Source organism: Equus quagga, chromosome 1 (assembly GCF_021613505.1).
Source record: "Equus quagga isolate Etosha38 chromosome 1, UCLA_HA_Equagga_1.0, whole genome shotgun sequence".
In the NCBI taxonomy this organism is placed as follows: Eukaryota; Metazoa; Chordata; class Mammalia; order Perissodactyla; family Equidae; genus Equus; species Equus quagga.
In genome coordinates, this window is record NC_060267.1 from 42,008,493 (window position 1) to 42,028,470 (window position 19,978).

General features: G+C 36.3%; 1 protein-coding gene across 1 annotated transcript in view; it reads left to right on the forward strand.

Annotated features, from left to right (window-relative positions):
- Window positions 1-18,959, forward strand: part of SLC15A5 (solute carrier family 15 member 5) — an 86,235-nt gene extending 67,276 nt beyond the window's left edge. The window contains 2 exon segments of the mRNA XM_046664695.1: window positions 13,611-13,716; window positions 18,812-18,959. Of these exon segments, the coding sequence (XP_046520651.1) occupies window positions 13,611-13,716; window positions 18,812-18,959 (254 nt within the window).
- Window positions 18,960-19,978: the final 1,019 nt, after the last annotated feature.

Genomic DNA, 19,978 nt, shown 5'->3' on the forward strand with positions numbered 1-19,978 from the left:
GGATCAAGGAAGAATCCCAGATTCTGCCAAGAGCAACTGAGTAGGCAAAGATTCCATCTCAAAATGGAAAACACCAGAAATTGAGTAGATTTAAAAACTTGTCACCCATTCATTTTTTAACACATTAAGTTTGACATACCTGTGAGACATCCAAATATAAATATCTGAAGCTCAGAAGAACGATCTGGGTTACATATATAAATATCAGAATCTTTGGCACAAAAATAGCATTTGAACCCATATAAGTGAATGAAATTACCCAGAGTGAATACTAAGAATGAGCAGAAAAAGGAGCTCAGGGCCTATAAAAGCCTCAATATTAGAATTAGATGGAGGATAAATGGTCTTCCAAAGAAAGAAAAGCAGCATCCAGAGACATGGGGAAAAAAATATACATATACATATATACGTGTTTGTGTATACATATATATATATTCACTGAAGATAAGAGCGGATTATTTCAAGCAGGAAATGGTAAACTGTATTAAATGCTGCTGTGAGATCAAGTGGAATGACGAATGGAAAGTATCCATAGATCCAGCAACATTACAGTCACTGATAACTTTAGCAAGAGTCATTTCAATGGTGAAAAGGGAATGAACGATTGCAGTAGGGTAAAGAATATCCAGTAAGTGAGGAAATAAAGGTATCACATATAAAAAACTCTTAAAGAGCTTGGCACTGAAGAAGATTTAAGAGAGAAATTGGTGTCTAGATAAGGATGCGGGTAATCTGCCAGCTTTAGCAAATAAAAATACGGGACACTCAGTTAAATTTGAATTTCAGGTAAACAATGAATAATTTTTTTAGTATCAGTATGTTGCATGAAATATTGTGAACATACTTTACACAAAAAAATTGTTCATGTAATATTCAGGACATGCTTGTCCTAAAAAATAATTCTTTGTAATTCTGAAATTCAAATTTAACTGTGAGTTCTGTATTTTCTTTGGGTAGTTTACATGTGGATTCAAGATACTATTTTATTTTGAGAGATACTTGACAGTATTTACTTGATGAAAATTTCCGGTATAGATGGAGAAGTTAAAAAATGCAAGAGAAAGAAAGGAGATTGACTTCTTATTGGAGGGTGAATACTTCTTTCCTGCAGTGGAACAGAAGAGAGAAAGAAGAAGCAGGGTGGAGGTACAAGCAGATGTGTAGTCTGCTATCGGAAAGATGCTGGACCCTCACTTTCAAGGCTCCCAATTTTCTTTACGAAGTATGCTGCAAGCCATTGTTGTGGAATAAAAATTTTCCTTCTATCCTTCTAAGTCCTTTGACTGATCTCATTAAACTGATATAAAACACATTAACAGGAGAAAAACAAATTTAATTTCATATGTACAGGAGCCCCATAAAAATATGAGATCTAAAGGCAGTTAGGCAATCGAGGCTCATATGCCATCCTGAGCTAAGGAATGGAATAGGGGCTTCAAAGTGGGGAGGGCACTTCACAGGAAGATAAGAAGAGCAGATGTCTGGTCCTGAGACGTTTGCCCTGCCATGAAGGTAAGTCTTTCAGATCAAATGCTATTTCTGCCAATAGCTCTCTTTCTGGGCCAGGCCCCCTATCTGAATTCTTTTAGGCAGTTAAGAGAGACGTAAAAGTTTTTCTTGAGTCTGTTAGGTCTTTATTGCCTTCCATCCAAAATAATCCACATGCAAAAGTGACACATTTTGGGATGACATATTCTGCTCCCCTTTACCATTCATGAGAGCAAAAGGGGATTAGGATGAGAAAGAGGAGTAGGAAGAGCAGGGACATATGAACTCATTATTGCAAGGGCAAGACAAGATGATTTAGAAACGTTAAGATTGCTGGCAGTGCTGAAGGCCCAGCTGATGCTGGTGATCATGAAGAGTGACACCAAACTACCTACACGTGATTTTGCCCACTGACATTCAGGGGCTCAATGCAGGCACGAAGCTGTCTGGTAGATTTTAAAATACTCTAAAGACCACAAGACACAGGGAGAAAGGCACAAATTTTACGCTTGAATTGAAATAATTTGAGGTAAATCTTATAGGCTATTTCCTTCCAAATATGCAAAAAAAAAAAAAAATGAGAAAAGCTTTCTTCTCAAATTATGAAGTTAACAAGCCTGCACCATTAGCTAACTGAAGTGCAAATGAGAGAACAGACTGTACAAACAAGCAGATATTGGGCAGAAATCAGTTCCTGCTATACCCATGATATTATTTAAATTCAATGTTGTACTATTTTAAATAGCTCCACTTAGAGACTGATTTATCAATCCAGTCCACAAATACCTATCGGGTTCCTACTATGTGCAAGCACTGGCTAGATACTTAATTAATAATACCAAGGTTGATGTTTAATTAACAAGAAGAACCTTATAGAAATACTTGACACTCAAATTAATATCAGATATATTCATTTGACTAATGCTGTTACAATTACAGTTCATAGCTAATGGCATTATCGGGCTATTATCACAAAGCATTATCTCTCTTCTAAAACTCATTTCCATGATAATTCCTTGAAATCATCATGTGAACACGCTATCTTGATGGGTTTTTACCTCCCAATGCTCTTCAAGAGAATGAACTCACCCTTATAAGAAAGCTTGTTATTCCAAATATCACCCATGCCCATTCTTTCTGCAGTTCAGGTGAACAATGCGTAGTGATTTCTCCACAGTTTTGAAAGACACAGTGTCCCTTCCTGGAAACAGCAACCAGACTTCATTTTTATCCACAATTCCCAAGAAGTGGAAATGCAAATTAAAGTCTCGATGCAGACATCGTTATGAGAGCAAAGTATTGAGCATGTGCAGATCCGGCGCTTAATCTCGGTTCACTCATTCATTCAAAAAATATTTATTCTGTCTCCTTTACATGACTTAACCCAACACTTCAGCCTCTCTATGCCTGTTTCCTCATCTGTAAATTGAGGGTAATAATAATTTGAGGGCTTATTAGATAAATACGAAAAAGTGATAGAAAAGCCAAAGATAGAATATAGTTGTTAGGTATTATTTCCTTCGGGTATCATGAAAATTAATGTGTTTTAAAAATTAACTCAGGTAGGAGAGCTATGAATCTCAAATGAAGCATTTAAATCAGGTTACTGAAAGGAGGAAGGAAAGAAATTAACATTTATTAAGTGTCAGTTATATGCAGACCTTGCTCTATGAATTTCACAAAGATATTTCATTAAATCTTCACAACAATTCTTTGAGGGTAGATATTTGTAGACCCACCATGTATAAGAGGAAAACGAGCTCAAAAAGTGATACAAGTTGCCCAAATCATATAGCAATGGTGGATTCCTGATTCCAAAGCATTTTTCTCTGCATGGGGCTTATTTCTCCTGGCATAGAAACACATCTGCCCTGGAGAACGACTGCTAAATCTTTTTAACTGCATTCTTCTTTGCTCCCAAGTAAAAAGCACATAGCGAAGTGACAGGTGTGCCTAAAACACATTTCAGTTTTGTCTCAACAATTTTGGATGTTTCCTAGTTCACCAGCATTACAAAAAGTAACTTTAATAAAAAAAAAATCTAACAGTCTGAAGAGAAATAATTGCTCACTGTGCCCAACTGTCATTTGCAAAGATTCCAAAAGGCACATCCTAAGATTGTTGAAGCTCCATTACATTTAAAATAAAACAGCAGTTAGTGAAAGGGAGAAATATTGCATCTTCCTCCAACAAGAGATAGCAAAAATCTGCCTCTAATCAAGAGCAATATGCTGTAGCATTTAAAATAATATCTTGTATACTTGAGGTATTTGGTAAATCTGGGATTTCAGTGGGGAATACAGTGATATATCACTGAAGCGAGTGAATCTTAGGGTTAAAGATCAACTTGGAATATTATGATTTCCAAAGTAATATCTTAGGACAGCTTTACAGATAGCACATAACTTCCAAGTTGCACTATTGAGGCTGCTGGCTAGTATTTCAATGGTGAAGAGTTGATTGTGACAGATAACCACTCCTTTCTGTTGTTTTATAATAAATCAGAAATGACTTTTAGAAGTCAAAGTTCTCTGAAAGTGTGTTTGATGAAGTGGTTTGAAATGTTTTTTTTCTACTGAGGAAGATTCACCCTGAGCTAACATCCATCGCCAATCTTCCTCTATTTTGTACATAAGCCCCTGCCACAGAAAGGCCACGGATAGACCAGTGGTGTAGGTCTGTGCCAGGGAACCGAACCCAAGCTGCCAAAGCAGAGCATGCTGAACTTGACCACTAGGCCACTGGGGTTGGCCCTTAACTTCTTTTTTTCTGTTGTAAAAGTAGTGTATGATGAAATTAATCCAAACTATAAATGGAGGGGGAAAAAAGACTGAAAGGGTGATGACAATTATTATTTGGGTAAATTTTCTTTCAATATTTTCCTATTTGTGCTCATGTGTATAGATATTAAATTTATATATGAATATTTTAAACAAAGTTAGAGTCTGAATAAACCCTGCTGAATGCTCAATAAGCGAATTCATATCAAGGACCCACCTTTATTTCTTCCCTTAAAAATATTGTGAGCATATTTCCATGTCATTTGAATTACTCACCAAAAAAAAGAGCTCACTTTTAAGAATTATATGGTATATTTCATTGGATGGATATATAATTAATTTAATTTGCCCTCCCTTCTCAAGGAATGTTTAGGTTGCTTCCAATTTTTTAATGCTATAAATATTACTAAGGTGAGCATCCTTTTGTATAATCTTTAAGTACACAATTATGTTTCCCTTAGAATAGAATTCTGGAAATGGGATTACACTTTCAAAGAGGATAAACATTTTAAAGACTATTGAGAAGTAAAGCCAAATTGTTTTCTAAAAGGCTGCATCAAGGGCCAGCCCAGTGGTGCAGTGGTTAAGTTCACACGTTCTGCTTCCATGGCCCAGGGTTCGCCGGTTCAGATCCCGGGTGCGGACCTACACACCACTTGTCAAGCCATGCCGTGGCAGACGTCCCACATAAAGTAGAGGAAGATGGGCACGGATGTTAGTTAGCTCAGGGTCAGTCTTCCTCAGCAAAAAGAGGAGGATTGGCAGCAGTTGTTAGCTCAGGGCTAATCTTTCTCCAAAAAAAACAAAACTGCATCAATTATGTCACCATTGAGGTAAGATAATATGTGTCTCAGTGTATTAATTTCAGCTGTGAACATAATAACATTTTGATCTCTGACAATCTGATTGACAAAAATTATATTCCATTGTTACTTTAATTTGTATTTGTCGGAATGGGAAATTGAAATTTTTAATGCTATGAACATTTTTTTTTCTCATTCATGAAGTGCTTAATCCTATTCTTTGTCCATTTTTCTTTTGGTCTATTTTGTCTTGTTTCTTATTGATTTATATGTTCTTTAAACTTTGGGGAGTTTATCATTTAGTCATATTTATTGCTAATATTTTCTTAGTCTTAACTCAGCATTTAATTTTATAGATGAATTTGTTTTAGGCAAGTTTTGCGGATTTATGTAATCAAATCTATCAATTTTTTTTATTGGGATTCATTTCATTGCATTTATCTATGATTTTGGAATTTTTGTAGTTTAATATTTTGAATATAATTTTCTCATCTGTGTGGACTTTATTTCTATGTTAAGTAAACACTTATTTGCTTCAAATAACCAAGTTTCACAACATAACTTGATATACGTTGTGAAAAGTTAGGCAAACCATAAATCTTCTTCAATCATAGGATAAATGGGATGAAACTAATCAGTTAGTGATTTATATTTTAATATATTCTTAGTTCTTCAGTGATCTTAGTACCATTTCAGAGCTGCATTTCCTTTCAACTGCCTCTTGATTTTAGCTAGTATCACCCTTTTTTAACTGTTATAATTTTATGATATATATTACATATCAGGTCTTACTAACCATACTTCTCCTTTTGGTTACTCTTCATTTAAAATCATATTTCCTATGGTTTATATTTCCAGATAAGTGTTAAAATCATTTTATCAGTTTTCCCCAAGTCTTATTTTTATTTTAAAATGAGTAAAATGTGTTAGTTAATTTTAGAAAAAAATAAGGCTTTTATAATATTTAGTGTTCCATCTAAGTCTACAACATAACTTTTTCTTTTATTCAAGGCTTAAAAATTCAGTCCAGTAAGATTTTCTTTCCTTTATATATATCCTGAACATTCCTTATCGGAGTTGTTGTAGGCATTTTACACTCTTTTTCTTCTTGCTGTTATGAACTGAATCATTTTCCCTCATTACAACTCACCCAGATAATCACTATTATACAGGGGGATTATTAATGCTTATGTCTTCATCTTGCATCCAACTTCCTAAACTGTCTTAGTATATTTATGAGAGTATACTAGTTGATCCTTTTAAGTTTACAGCAAAATAGCTAAAGATAAATATAACTTTTCATCCTTATTTCCCATCTTAACTCTTATGCTCTGCCTCTTTATCAGGACACTGAACTCCCAGGGCAATGTTAATACCAGAAGACAATCATGTTTTATCTTACAATCTTAATGTGAATCTCTCTTATTTGTCTAGTAAGCATATTTGTAGGTTTATAAAGATAAGCTTAAAGGATATTCTTTATCATAAGAAAATTTCTCTTTCTTGCTTTCTAAGATTCAAACAAATCAGGTTAAATTTTATTGAAGGCTTCTTAAGCAGCTCTTGAGATCACCTTTTGATTTTATTACTGCTTCTGACATTATAGTATATTTAATTCATAGATTTTCAATATTAAATCATTTGTACATACATGGGATCAACAATACTTGGTAGCATCAATACTTAATGATCCTTTGGTTATGCTCTGGGAAGATCTAGAGGAAAGATTCATTTCTTCTATGAAAATTAAAAGGCGCTTTTAGGACCTAACGTCTCTTTTAAAAATAATTCATTGTAACTTTTCCCCACTATTTCTTGCCTTTAAGATTTTTCATTTTTTCTTAGTTTAATTTTGGCAATTAATGGTTTCCTAAATAAGCATTCCATTTCTGTAAGATTTCTGACACTAACATAGCATACTCATAACTAACCATTTTACCTCCTCTGATCCTTTTATTTTGTATCTTGGTTGGATTTGTCAGTTTTATTGTATTTTTGGCTACGTTTTCCTGCAGTAAATCAGTTCTTATAACTATGATATCTAATATACTTTAGTATATTGATTTTCTGCTCTCCTCTCTATTTCCTTTCTCCTACTTTCCTTAGATTTGTTTTGTTTTCTAATTTTTTTGTGTTGAATGTTTAGCTCATTTATTTTCATTCTTACTTTAAAAATGAGAACATATGTGCCTTTAAATGAGCCTCTGAGTAGAAGTTGTATCAGTAACTCTAAATTTGTAAATGCGGGTTCTTCATTTCTTTATTTTCTAAGTAATTTGTGATGGTGGCTTTCATTTCCTCTTGGACTAACTGTTTCTTTAGGAGCAGTGTCTTCAATTTCTAGGAGATTTGGTTCGTTAATGTTATTTAAACTTCTATTAGAAAGTAAATTCTTTCTTGGGATTAAACTATGTTCAAATCTTTTTTTTTCCAACTGTTGCCAATCTTCTTTTTTTTTCTGCCTTTTCTCCCCCAAATCCCCCCAGTACATAGCTGTATATTTTTTAGTTGTGGGTCCTTCTAGTTGTGGCAAGAAATCTTTATTAAACTCTTATCAATCACATTATTCTAATTTCCTCCATAATTTTCTTTTTTGCTTCTATCAAAAGTTGATCAAAGTGTGATATACTCATTCACAAGAATTATTTATCTACCTATTTTTATTCCTGTGTTTCCAACCGATTTTGTTACGTTTTCATTAGTTAAGGGATGTCCATTGACATATCTTCACCATTTGGATTGTGTTTTTTATCAATATCAAAAGATCCTTACTGTCCCTTTGACATGGTTTTTTCTTTGAACTCAACTTTGCCTAAAATTAGTATTTTCCACTATTTCATTTTTGTCTTTGTCTTTGTCTTATGAGTTCCTCTTTCTTTATCTTCTTATTATTACTCTTTATTATTTTAAACTTTGTCATTTTGTTTTATGGGTTTTTTGTGTGAGCAAGTTATAATATGTATTATAGTCACTTTTCCTTCCTCATATTGGCCTTTTTTCTAATATTTATCCTCAAAAGAAGAGATTTGCTGAGAGGCAGCATTTATCAGCTGAGAATGTGTACGGATTTCCTCAGCCCTGGTCATTTTCCATGTTTTTGCTAAAGTCTGTCAAAGTATGCCCATTAAAACCCAAGTAACTACAACAAGCAGACCTCTGGGCTAAAGTGAGAACTTTACACCATTTTTTGGTTGTGCAACACTCTGATCAGATGGTGTGATTATAAACTGCAGTCTCCAGCATGAATGACTATGGGTGCTCCCGAGAACTCACATTCATCTATAATGCAGTTCTGAGAACTACACTTCCAGATGCAGGGTCCCCCGACTGTGTCATGCTCTCATTACTTCTTGTCTGGTGGCTTATGGGAGCTGCACTCCCCAGTGCAGTTTAGAAGCAAATCTAGTTGATGCTGGGTGCTGATTAGACAGGTATGGGAGGGATCCTTCACCGCCCTAAAATGGTAATTATGCAGTAGAGGAACAGAAGCTACTGGTGTTCTGTTTAGACTTGACCTTTGTTTCTGCGCTGGGGGCATGTTCTGATTACCTTCTATTCACCCTGTTGGTGAGGGAGGGATCCTCCACCCTAAATAATATATACGGTGGCTGAAAACATGACACCTGACACTGGACAGATGAGACTCACCGGAGTTTCTTAATCACATATAGTCACAGTCCAAGGGGGAGAACATACCATGCAGGGCCACATGGGGGTTGCACTTGGGGACAGAGTGAGCAAGCAGAGTTTGGGGGGCCAGGCTTTGTAGAAACAAGACAGTAAGGTGACCCATGCTTCCTGCAGGAGGATCTGATTGCTTGTTTGAGCAATTTGAAGACTGGTAGGGATGTGAAAAGTGTCAGGTTGAGGACTGGGTAGAGGACAGCTGGTCTGGCTGATAGGGGAACTAGCCAGGTGGGGGAATTTCCCGCTGGGTGGGGAGCATATATGACAAGAGCAGGAAACACATGGTTAGGCCTTTGGGGCCTTGCAAGGCTCAAAGATGTAAAGGCAGCACACGAAATTTGGGGTCTTACAATACAGGGCATAATATGGGACAGGAATAAAGTATATTCCTCTTCCATATTAGCAACTTCTGTGCTCTTTATAATATCAGCCTGTGTGGGTCACCAATCCAATTTCGAAAGACTTCAATTTAGGGTAAATTACTCCAAGAATCTCACAACAGTTTGAATGTCAATTGCAGGATTTAGGTTGAAATGTTGTCCTAGGTATTTTAGAAGGAATTTGGGGTAAGCTATTTCAAAGACTGCTGTCCAGACATTTTTAAAGTATTGAGAAGATGTTAAGGAAAGTCATAAAAGTTGTACTTCCATTAGCACCAACCGGGGGCTGTAGCAGGACAGTTGTTATAAGAGTGAGAAGATGACGGGTCTCCTGAGCAATGCTTCACCTTACCTCTCTGTGCCTTCAGTCTTTAATCTGTAAAATACAAGAGCTAGTCTAGGTAATTCTAGAGTCCTCTTGTCTCTAAAATGACCACGATAATTTAAGATGAATAGAAACATTTTATTTCATATCTATAAGGTCTAATACTCCAGAGTAATTACCTGTTAGTATGTCTCCCCTACTAATCTATGAGCTCCTTTTCTTTTCTTTCTTTCTTTCTTTCTTTTTTTTTTAGATGTAAATGAAGATGCGTTGGAGCAATGAGCTCCTTTTCTTAAGCAACTTGGAATGGCCATTCCCTGATACATGAAAATTTCTTAACAAATGATTTTCAAGTGAACAAATAAATCCAGCTGAGCAAAGGATATTTGGGCGAATTCTGAACAGTGCCAAATATTTTGGGAGTGTTCTATCACCTCAATAGTCGAACACTCGTTACTAGTTATCTGGGTACACTATTGAAGTATATAACCAAGCTTCACTGTGAGCATTAACAAATGGCACTTGGTGATCCCCCAGACTCTATATGTGGTACGTTTTTTCTCACGTGGTTAACCTTCCTGTCTACACAAGCTAAGAACTGGAGAAGTTTAGTTAGTCCCTTTCTAGACCTAAAGTCTTCCCTTTGTCTCCTTTTGCAAAGATGCTCCTGATTTCAATCAGCTACAAGAAATGTCAGATGAAAAATGGCACAAATGTGAATTACGACAATAAAAGTTTATAAGCTACTAAAATAAAGTTATAGTACCTAAGAGCTGAGTCAACTGACAATGTTAAATGAAACATTTTACAACCAGTCCTGGGATAATGATAGAAAAAAAGTAGCACACAGAACATGAAGAGACGTCTGACAGGAAATGGGCCCAAGATCAAGCTCAGGCTCCATGATTTTGTATGAGCTACCTTTAAAGTGGAGAGAGCAAGGCAATAATCTAATATTAATGGAGTGTCTCCTCTGTGTCCAACCCTTGATATCTATTGTCTCTTTTACTTCTCATAATAGCCCAATGACAGAGGTCTTGTCCTTTTAGAGAGGAGAAACCGAGGCTGATGTGGTCCAGTTGGGCAAATGCCCAACAGCAAAACTATTAAATAATAGAGACAATGACTTCAAAAGTCTCTCTGACTCTGAAGCCCATGATCTTTTTATATTTTTTGTACTCAATGCTATCTGTTTACAGAAACTGATAATTTCTATATAAATAAAGCAGATTTTAGGTTTCATGAAGAATCTCTCTATCCAACTCGACGATAATGTTTGTTCCAAGTTATCAATTCAGGTGATGGTCCTCTTTACTATGAAGCTCACCATAAAAATTAACTACATGAAGAATGTTAAATTATAGCTAAATAAGGCAAAAAATGGGCTAGAATGAAGAGCAGCATTAGGAAAAAGCTGAGCACTAAAAATGATACTCAAGAAGAAATATAGGAGCATTATCAAGCATTTGAATAGTTGATATGGCAATCTTTCATTTTATTTTTTAAATAACTCCACTCACAAAATGTTTTGTGTTACTAATAAATTTCCGCTGCCTTTCTCTAACCTTTCTAATACAACATCCTTCTGTCACCCCACAGGCCCGTAATACCAAGTCACAGTTCTTCTCATTTGTGCCCACCACACTATTCCCAGTGACAGATGCAAGCACACCGGCATGCCCAGGGGGTCTGTCTCCTGATAGGCTGGTATTTGCTGTAATTGCACAATTTCTTAGAAATATTATGTTTTACCTTTAAAGATCTTATAAAATTTATATTCTTCTCCCTCATCTGACTTTGTTATAATATAAAGATAGTCTTTTCAATTACTTATTATGGACCAAAATTCATGCTCCAAGAAGAATTAATGTCATGTTAATTCTGAGACTTCGCATACCCTGTGCAAACTTCTCTTACTCTAGCCAGAGAAACACGGTGATAAAATGATATAATCGCGTGACATGCAAAGTGCTGATGTGAAATGAAAAGGACAGAAATATGATTGGGAAATTAATTCAAGGGAAATAAGAAAATAGGACTGTTTGAATAGGCTTAGCAGGATGGTTTAGTTCTTCCTGAAAATAAGTGTGATATTATTTCACCTTACCTCTACATCCACCCCAGCTCCCCCCATTCAAGAACAATCAAATGTTTAGTTTCTAAACACACACACACACACACACACACATTAAGAGGACTACACAACACCCAATAGACAGACGTAGAGAGAAATATTCAGTGAAACTGCTCCTAAATACAGATGAAGGCATCGTGTCAATATAGTAATAAAACCATAAATTCCTTTTATAATGGAATACAAATTAATAAAGTTGGAAGTAGAACTTACAAAATAGCTTTAAACTCAATACCAGATTTCATTTATAGGTCCAAGACTATAATGGACACAAGCTAATTTTTACAGTTGACTCATAATAATAGTCATTGGGAAGTTAAATGACAGAAGAGAAACAGCTTTAAATGGGAAGTGGCAAAATTAATCACAGAGGTCATACTTATGCACTTGCTGACTACCAACCTTGAACAGAACACTTAATTCAAACCCCATTTAAAAGCATGCACTGTCAAGGGAGAGGTAAAGAACCATTTTCTAGTTCAGGAAGCAACCCACAACCCATGTGCCAAAGATGGCACTGAAGACCAAATCTTTTGGCACATAGAATGATTGGTCTGGTCCCACACCCCTCTTCATGACTATTGTAGGAGTTGCTCTTACAAAAAAGGCAAGAAAATGTCAAAAACGTTGGCATTTGACTATTCAAAGATGATCAGTGCCTGTTCTCATAATGCATAACATTTTTTGGAAATATTCTGCCCATTCAGAACAGCATAGAATTTAAGTTCTCTCTGGAAGATAGATTTGCCTTTTAAACAATCTTTTAAACATTCTGTAATACTACATATCTATAATATATTTATTAATACTAAGATCCCATTGCTGTTTTAAAAGTATTGTATATAAATGTGTTGGATATATAATACGTAATATTTCATATAATGTGTTAAATAGTATCTCAAAACCCACTGAAGGAAAATCGAATGTGTGTGCAGAGACAGAGATAGAGATGATATAGATATAGACATTTAGATATAGATTTGGACCTGGAAGGAAAGAGGGAGCTCTAGCAAAGATCCAGCGCAAAACTCAAAGCTTAGGAGGAAAGGAAAAGGAATTACCTTGAATCCTAAATAGTTTCATATATGCCAGTTTGACAATGTAAGGAAGTCGAGATAACTTATTTAGAAGTTTGGTTTTTTTTTAAAGATTGGCACCTGAGCTAACAACTGTTGCCAATCTTCTTTCTTTTTTTTTTTTTTTAATTCTTCTCCCCAAAGCCCGCTAGTACATAGTTGTATACTCTAGTTGTTACCACCTCTAGTTCTGCTATTTGGGACGCTGCCTCAGCATGACTTGACAAGAGGTGCCATGTCCTCTCCTAGTATCCAAACTGGCGAAACCCTGGGCCACTGAAGCGGAGCACGCGAACTTAACCACTCCACGGGGCCAGCCCCATATTTAGAAGTATTAAATTGAAGGAATTACTGATCAGGTCAAAAGAATATCTTCATGGCAAACAGAGATTACAAGTAATTAGGACAATAGGGTCTATGATATTATAATAAGGTAACATCGGATTTATCTAAGTTGTCAAAATAATGTAACATCTGGCATCTACACATGTTATCTCACTAACCTCACAATTAGAATATGCAACAGAGTACCTGATCATGGCAAATATTTTTCATTCATTCAGTGTGTATTTGCTGAACAATCCCTATGTGCCGGGCACTGTTATAGATACTAGAAATACAAGGACGAATAAGACAAATGTGGTTCCTGCAAATTAATAGAATAATCAGGGTTACTTTTACAGCCCAGTTCTTCTGACACCTATATTGTGTGATGAAAATTGAATATTTTTGACCTTCAAAATATTTGGGGTCCTTTGCTTGTCCTTTTACTATTTATTACAGAATTAAATGAATTTTGACAATGAGTTTCAAGTCAGCATTTTTGCTTTGTAGATATTGTTGAAGCAAACAAAGCTCTATGAATTGTGGAATGATAAAATATTCACAGAAACTTACAATTCTGCAGTTGAATAACAATTACATTTGTTCCAAACAGGCAATTGGTTTCCAAACACATTAAACAAAGGCAATTTAGAAAGCTTCTTCTTCTTGGCATCATTAACGTTGTTGAACGCCCTGGGATTCTGGAGTGTTTCACAAAGGTAAGTAAGTGTGTGGTAAGATGAACAATTTCTGAGTCTGTGAAATATTGATCTGGGAACCACCACTGAGCCTATGGGAATCCTGTATGCCATGACTGGACAAATTAGCATATTAGAGAAATTTAACAGATTATTCAGAGCAAGAAATTTCAATTTAGACTTCACTTTTTCCATCGATCCTTATAATAAAAGAGTGCTTTACTCAATTCTAAAACATGTTTTAAAACAAGATTTTTTCCGAATATCTAGTACCACTTTAGAATTAGAAATAACCATAAGGATAATAAGAATGAATGAGTCATTATCATTAAAAGCAAATATCATTAAACAAATAGCTAGAAATCTAATGATGCTTAGGATTTGGATTCCATTCAGGCCTTTAAATCAGCAGTGACCATTTCAAGGTCAATAACTATGCAAAATCATTTAGTTAGTCACCTGAGACCATTCAGTGGCTTAATATGTATCATCTACCATCCATCCATCGCCAGCCCACCTCTCTCTCTCACTGATGTATTCTTGGATGGCTGTGTGCTTTTGAGCAAATCGTCTAACTTCTCTGAGCCTCTATTTTCACACATGTAAAATAAAGACATTAATACCAAACTCTTGTAAGCTTTAGGGAGATGAATTTTGATAAAGGGCCAAGTACAATGTCTGCCACATAGCAGGAACTAAACATCTTCATTTTCCTCACTTCCCTCCATGCATTCACCTACTTAGTGATATTTTGTCCCATCCATTGTCACTTTTCCATTGCCTAAATCATTCTTTTATTAGTGTAATAAATCTCTTTTGGAACATCAACTGTGTGATGGGTACTGTAGTAAACTAGAAGGACACAAAGTCAGTAAGTCAATAAATGTTTAGTGCCACCTATGCTCCTGCTCTCATGGAGCTTATGATCTAATATAGGAGAGGCAGTTAAATCCCATGCAAGGGAGAATTAATGACAAAAATCACAAGTCTTAATGGTTCCCTGAATTTTTGAATTTCTTACCCTCCAAAGTGTATGTTACTAAATTGACCCTCCACAGTGGATAATTTTTCTAAAATGCCCATCTCGTTCTTAGATTGAAAACCAAATCAGAAAATCAGAGGGGCTGGCTCTGTGGCCGAGTGGTTAAGTTTACACGCTCTGCTGCGGTGGCCCAGGGTTTGGATCCTGGGCGCGGACATGGCACCACTAGTCAGGCCATGTTGAGGCAGCGTCCCACATCCCACAACTAGAAGGACCTGCAACTAAGATATACAACTATGTACAGGGAGGGGTTGGGGAGATAAAGCAGAAAAAAAGAAGAAAAAGATTGGCAACAGTTGTTAGCTCAGGTGCCAATCTTTGAGAAAAAAAAAAGTACTGAGGACTCCAAACAGCTTTAAAAAAAAACAAAAACAGAAAAGAAAAGAAAATCAGAGAATCTTGCAGAAGGATCCAACAGGAATGTCCTTAGCTCTATAGCAAAATATAGTCAGCAAGGAAAATGAAGCTGAAGTCAAGGCCTCTTGCCCCTCTATCCATTGCCTCCAAACACACAAGTGGTGCCCATCTGCCAATTCTCACAAACCTATGCTGTTTCTGAATTGCTACTTCTTATCCCACTATAAGGTTTGTCTCTTGTCTTTCACGAAGTAGTTTAAAAGGCAATCTCTAGAGCCAGCCTCATTGAATCCAGTTCCATAACTTAGCTGTACAAGTTTTAGCAAGCTGTTTAACCTTGCTTAGGCCTCAGTTCCTTCATTTCTAAATTGGAAACAATAAGAATAGTAGCTGTGCCATAAAGTTGTTGTGAGGGTGAGTAAATGCTCAAAAATATTAGCAATAGTGGGGCTGGCCCCGTGGCCGAGTGGTTGAGTTCGCGCGCTCCGCTGCGGGCGGCCCAGTGTTTCGTTGGTTCGGGTCCTGGGTGCGGACATGGCGCTGCTCATCGGACCGCGCTGGGGCGGCGTCCCACATGCCACAACTAGAACCCACAACGAAGAATACACAACTATGTACCAGGGGCTTTGGGGAGAAAAAGGAAAAAATAAAATCTTTAAAAAAAAAAAAAAAATATTAGCAATAGTAATAATAACGGCCTCGTACTTTGCCTATGCTCCCTTCTTCCTCCTCTTTATTCTTCTTCTAGACTCATACTGAGTGTGGCCAAAATGACCATAATTAGGGGCTGAGTTCAGATAGAAGTAGCACTGGAACCAGAGTCTATTAGCTCAGGGATGTACTCATTCATTTCTTCATTCATCCATTCATTCAACCAACATACTAAACATTGTTCCAGGCACTAGAAAAATAGAATTGAAGAAAGCAAAGTACCAGTCTATGTGGAGCTAACATCTAATGCTCAAATTAAAATATTTAAGTGTGATTCTTTCTCTATGAATGTTAAGTAAGTGAGTTGAGGGATGGTAGAATGTGGTACAGAGAAGGAGGCAAGAATAAAAACATAAAAGCACCAGAGATAGGAGGAATGAAAGATAAGAAGGGACTAAGTAATACCATAGGATTTATTTAGAAATAAACCTGATTCTTACCAAATCTTCTCCATCTCCTGTACACTTTCTTTTCTCCTCCATACTTTTTGAGAAAAGGAAAAAAAGAGAGGATGAAACAAAGCAGAAAGGAAAGAAATTAACTGTCCATGTGTTGGGCACTCCTGTATATTAGGCAGCATTTTAGACACATACAAATGACCTCATTTAATCTCCACCACCTTCCTGTTACATAGATCTTATCACTCTACTTTATAAATAAGAAAACTAAAGTGAAAATCTAGGTAAGTAAATTGACTAAATTCATACAACTAGGATTGAAACTCAAGTTTGTTTATCTCCAAAGCCCATACACTTTCTCCTGTACTGTGCTGCTTCTAGGTGCCACAGAGGAGACCTCTACCTGCTCTCTGACAACCCCTTAACTCTGGTGGGTAGAGAAGAAACCAGTCCTTTCAGTTAAAGTAGCTATACTTATCCCCACTTGTTGATCAGCCACTCCACAGGAAAAGAATGGAGTCATATATCAGAAGAAAGAAGAATCTGGAAAATTTCTTCCTGGCAGAGATTAAGTAGCTAAAACCAACTACATTCATGCAAAGCCACACGTTGCCTTTGGTATCTATTGTCCACTGGGATTGGATGAGCCAAGGCAGAAGTGTTAGGCAAGAAATTGTACAGAATCTAAGGCAGTAAGAGCAGAGTCTGCAGTGAAGAGTACACGATTCCAATATATTTCTGTACTGACTGTTGTTGTCAAATACTGAAGAACAATAAGCATGCAAAGAAACAGGAGAAAATACAGGTGTCCCAGGGACAGCATTATTGAAACATATTATTTATGAGTCAGATAGTGTTTGATCTTAATATATGTCCAGTTTTTACTAAACCCAAAGACATATCTGATCAAAGCCAGATAATGGTAAAATATCTGCTAAGAACAGCCCCAAGTTATTCTTGCCCCCAAGATCTTGAGGACAGTGTATTAATTATGAAACAGCATCCTCACCAATATACACATGGAATTAGGTGTGCATTAGCCCTGTGGGCACTCCCACACCAAGTTTATATTAGTGTGATGCAATCCTGGTTTAAGTCCTAGAACCAAACCAGTCTTGTCAGGATGACTGGGATGTCACCTGAGTATGGTTAAAGATTATCCGTGAATGTCAAGCCAGGCTTACCTTTCATTTGCACCCAAATAACCCCAGCCCCTGCCTCTGTCTGTCTTAGAGTTCTCCTCAATCTAATCTGAAATAGAGCAATGGTGACATGTCATACCCAAGGCTCTCCAGGTTGGGGGAGAAGGAAGTAGGTAGATGAAACATCTTTTCCTTGCTGAAAAGTATTATACAAACATCTCTATAGTGCATAATATAAATATGAATCCTACATTGGATGCTAAAATGAAAACATACTACAGATATTTCTGGGGGGAGGGAACAGAAGGGCATTTGTTTTTATAACTTGACACCATTGTCCCTCCAGTGTTGTAAAAGGCACCTTATAAAGCTGATATCATTGCACTTATTTTGTCAATGATACCAGTAATTTTTGTGCATAAGCTGTGACAATTATTGAAAGCAATATAAATCTCAGACAAATGACTAGTTATTCAAGCATATTCTTCTCTTACAGCTATTTTCAGCAATATATTGAGAGAAGGAAAAGAAGGCAAAACTAACTTTGGAAACCTTCAGGAATCAAAAATAGATGTCTGATCCCAGAAACTTATGTATTTTTGGTACAATTAAACTTGTAGCCCATATTCATTTGTTCATTCAACAAATACATATTGGACATCTGCTATTACCAGGCACTGATCAAGGCACTAGGAATACAGCAGTGAATAAACCAGTCTGACATTCCTACCCTTCCAGAGCTCACTCAAAAGTGTTTAAGAAAATAATTTGTCTTTAGATGCCATAGAGGGAACAGACCAGGATTCAGAGTCAGAGAGGTCTGGTTCCAAACCCAAGATCTGCCAACTACTATTCACATGAACCCTAAGCAAGTAATTTAACATCTTAGAACTTTGGTTTCCCTGTCTGTGAAATGGGGATGATTCCATCCCTCTAGGGTTGTAGTGAGAATTCAATAAGTTAGGGTCAGTGTAGTGCCCTAGCATGGTGCCTGGTACCTAGAAGATACTCAGGAAAACAAGGTTTTTCTTGGGTCAGGGGTGGAGGGTACACATTCCAGAAATATATTCATGGATTTCTTCTTTGACAGTGGTGTTTTCCACATAGTCTCAGCATCCAGTTTACAAATTCCCAGTACATCTGATAAACTTTTCATAAGTTCTGGCTGCCATGAAATCTGTAAAGTTGATAGGATTCAGCCTTTCCGGTCTGTCCTTCTGTCAGGCTCACTACAGGTTGTAAGAGCGCCATCTAAAGGTCCTATGAGACGCCTTAATATGTACTAAAACTCTCTTTGTCATTTCGTAAAGAGTGTTCTGGTGAGCAGCGCTCTTAAATAATCATCACTGTTGTGCCAGTATCTATGGGCCCATAATAAAAGATAGACAAGCTCAGGAGCAAGCAAATGATTTATCCAGTCATCTACATCTGGTCCTAAAAAAAAGCTTGCTTTCTTTCTTTTTTAGATATTGTAATCTAAATCATTTTAATGCCCAGAACATCAGTGGAAGTAATCTTGAAGAAACACTTCTCCTCCATGAAAAGTCTCTGAAAGTTTATGGCAGTACACAGGAATTTTCTTCAAGTATTGATCTTTGGGAGACAGCCCTATGAAACTGTATTTGACTCTACCTGTCTTATGTGCAAAGTTTTCCTCAACTGAGCACTTTACGCGCTTTAGTTTAAGAGCTAATATGTATGGGAGTGGCTTTATGAGTATTATCTGTGTACTTTATTTGCAAAGACTAATTATGACTCCTCTAGTGAACTATTATGCTTTTGCATAAACATTATGCATTAGAATTAATAAAGTAATTTCAAAGTCTCAATGATTACTCTATCACAACAAAATGACAGTTTCCTATACATCACAGTACTTTACTAAATACTAGTAAATTTACTAAATAAAGTAAAAAAATTTACAATTTTTACAATTGTTCAGCCATTAAAAGCAACAAATATGATAATTTTTAGTTTTAATGTGCCATTAGAATCAAAATAACAGTATGCAATATTCTTCCTTTCAATACATTTATCCAGCACTTCTTACATGCCAGGCATTGCGATCGTATCCTGCCCATGTCTGAGTAAATGATCAATCTGCATATGATTTTACTATATTTGATCTTGATATTATACTATCAAGATACAAATTGATGAAGGAAATTTTCTCTGAATTGAAAATCAACGTTCCTAAAATAGAGGTCCTAAACAAAGAGAGAATATTCACATACTGAAGAAGTTATAAAGTAAATGTAAATGATGGAATTATTGAGATTAAAGGAAAGAAGAAAATTAAGAAAGGTTAAGTGAGTGTGAAGAGGAGGGTGAGGGATCAAATCAAATGGAGATGCTCCCCTAACCCAAATGGTATCTTTTGGTCTCCAATGCTATCAATTCAGAGGCATGCAGAAAATTGTCTTCCAAAAGAGATTCTCCCTATAAAAGCAAAGAAATGTGGAAACTCGTGCAAAAAAATAATAAACTAATGTCAAATAAAACTAACGTCTCATACTTTTGTAGCAGTTCCTGTCAAAGTTTGGTTGAGGACCACCTGCTTTAGGGGAATCTTTCTGGCCCCTGCCAAAGACTGCCTTAACATAAGTCCAGGAATCAGTGGTTTTAATGAACAC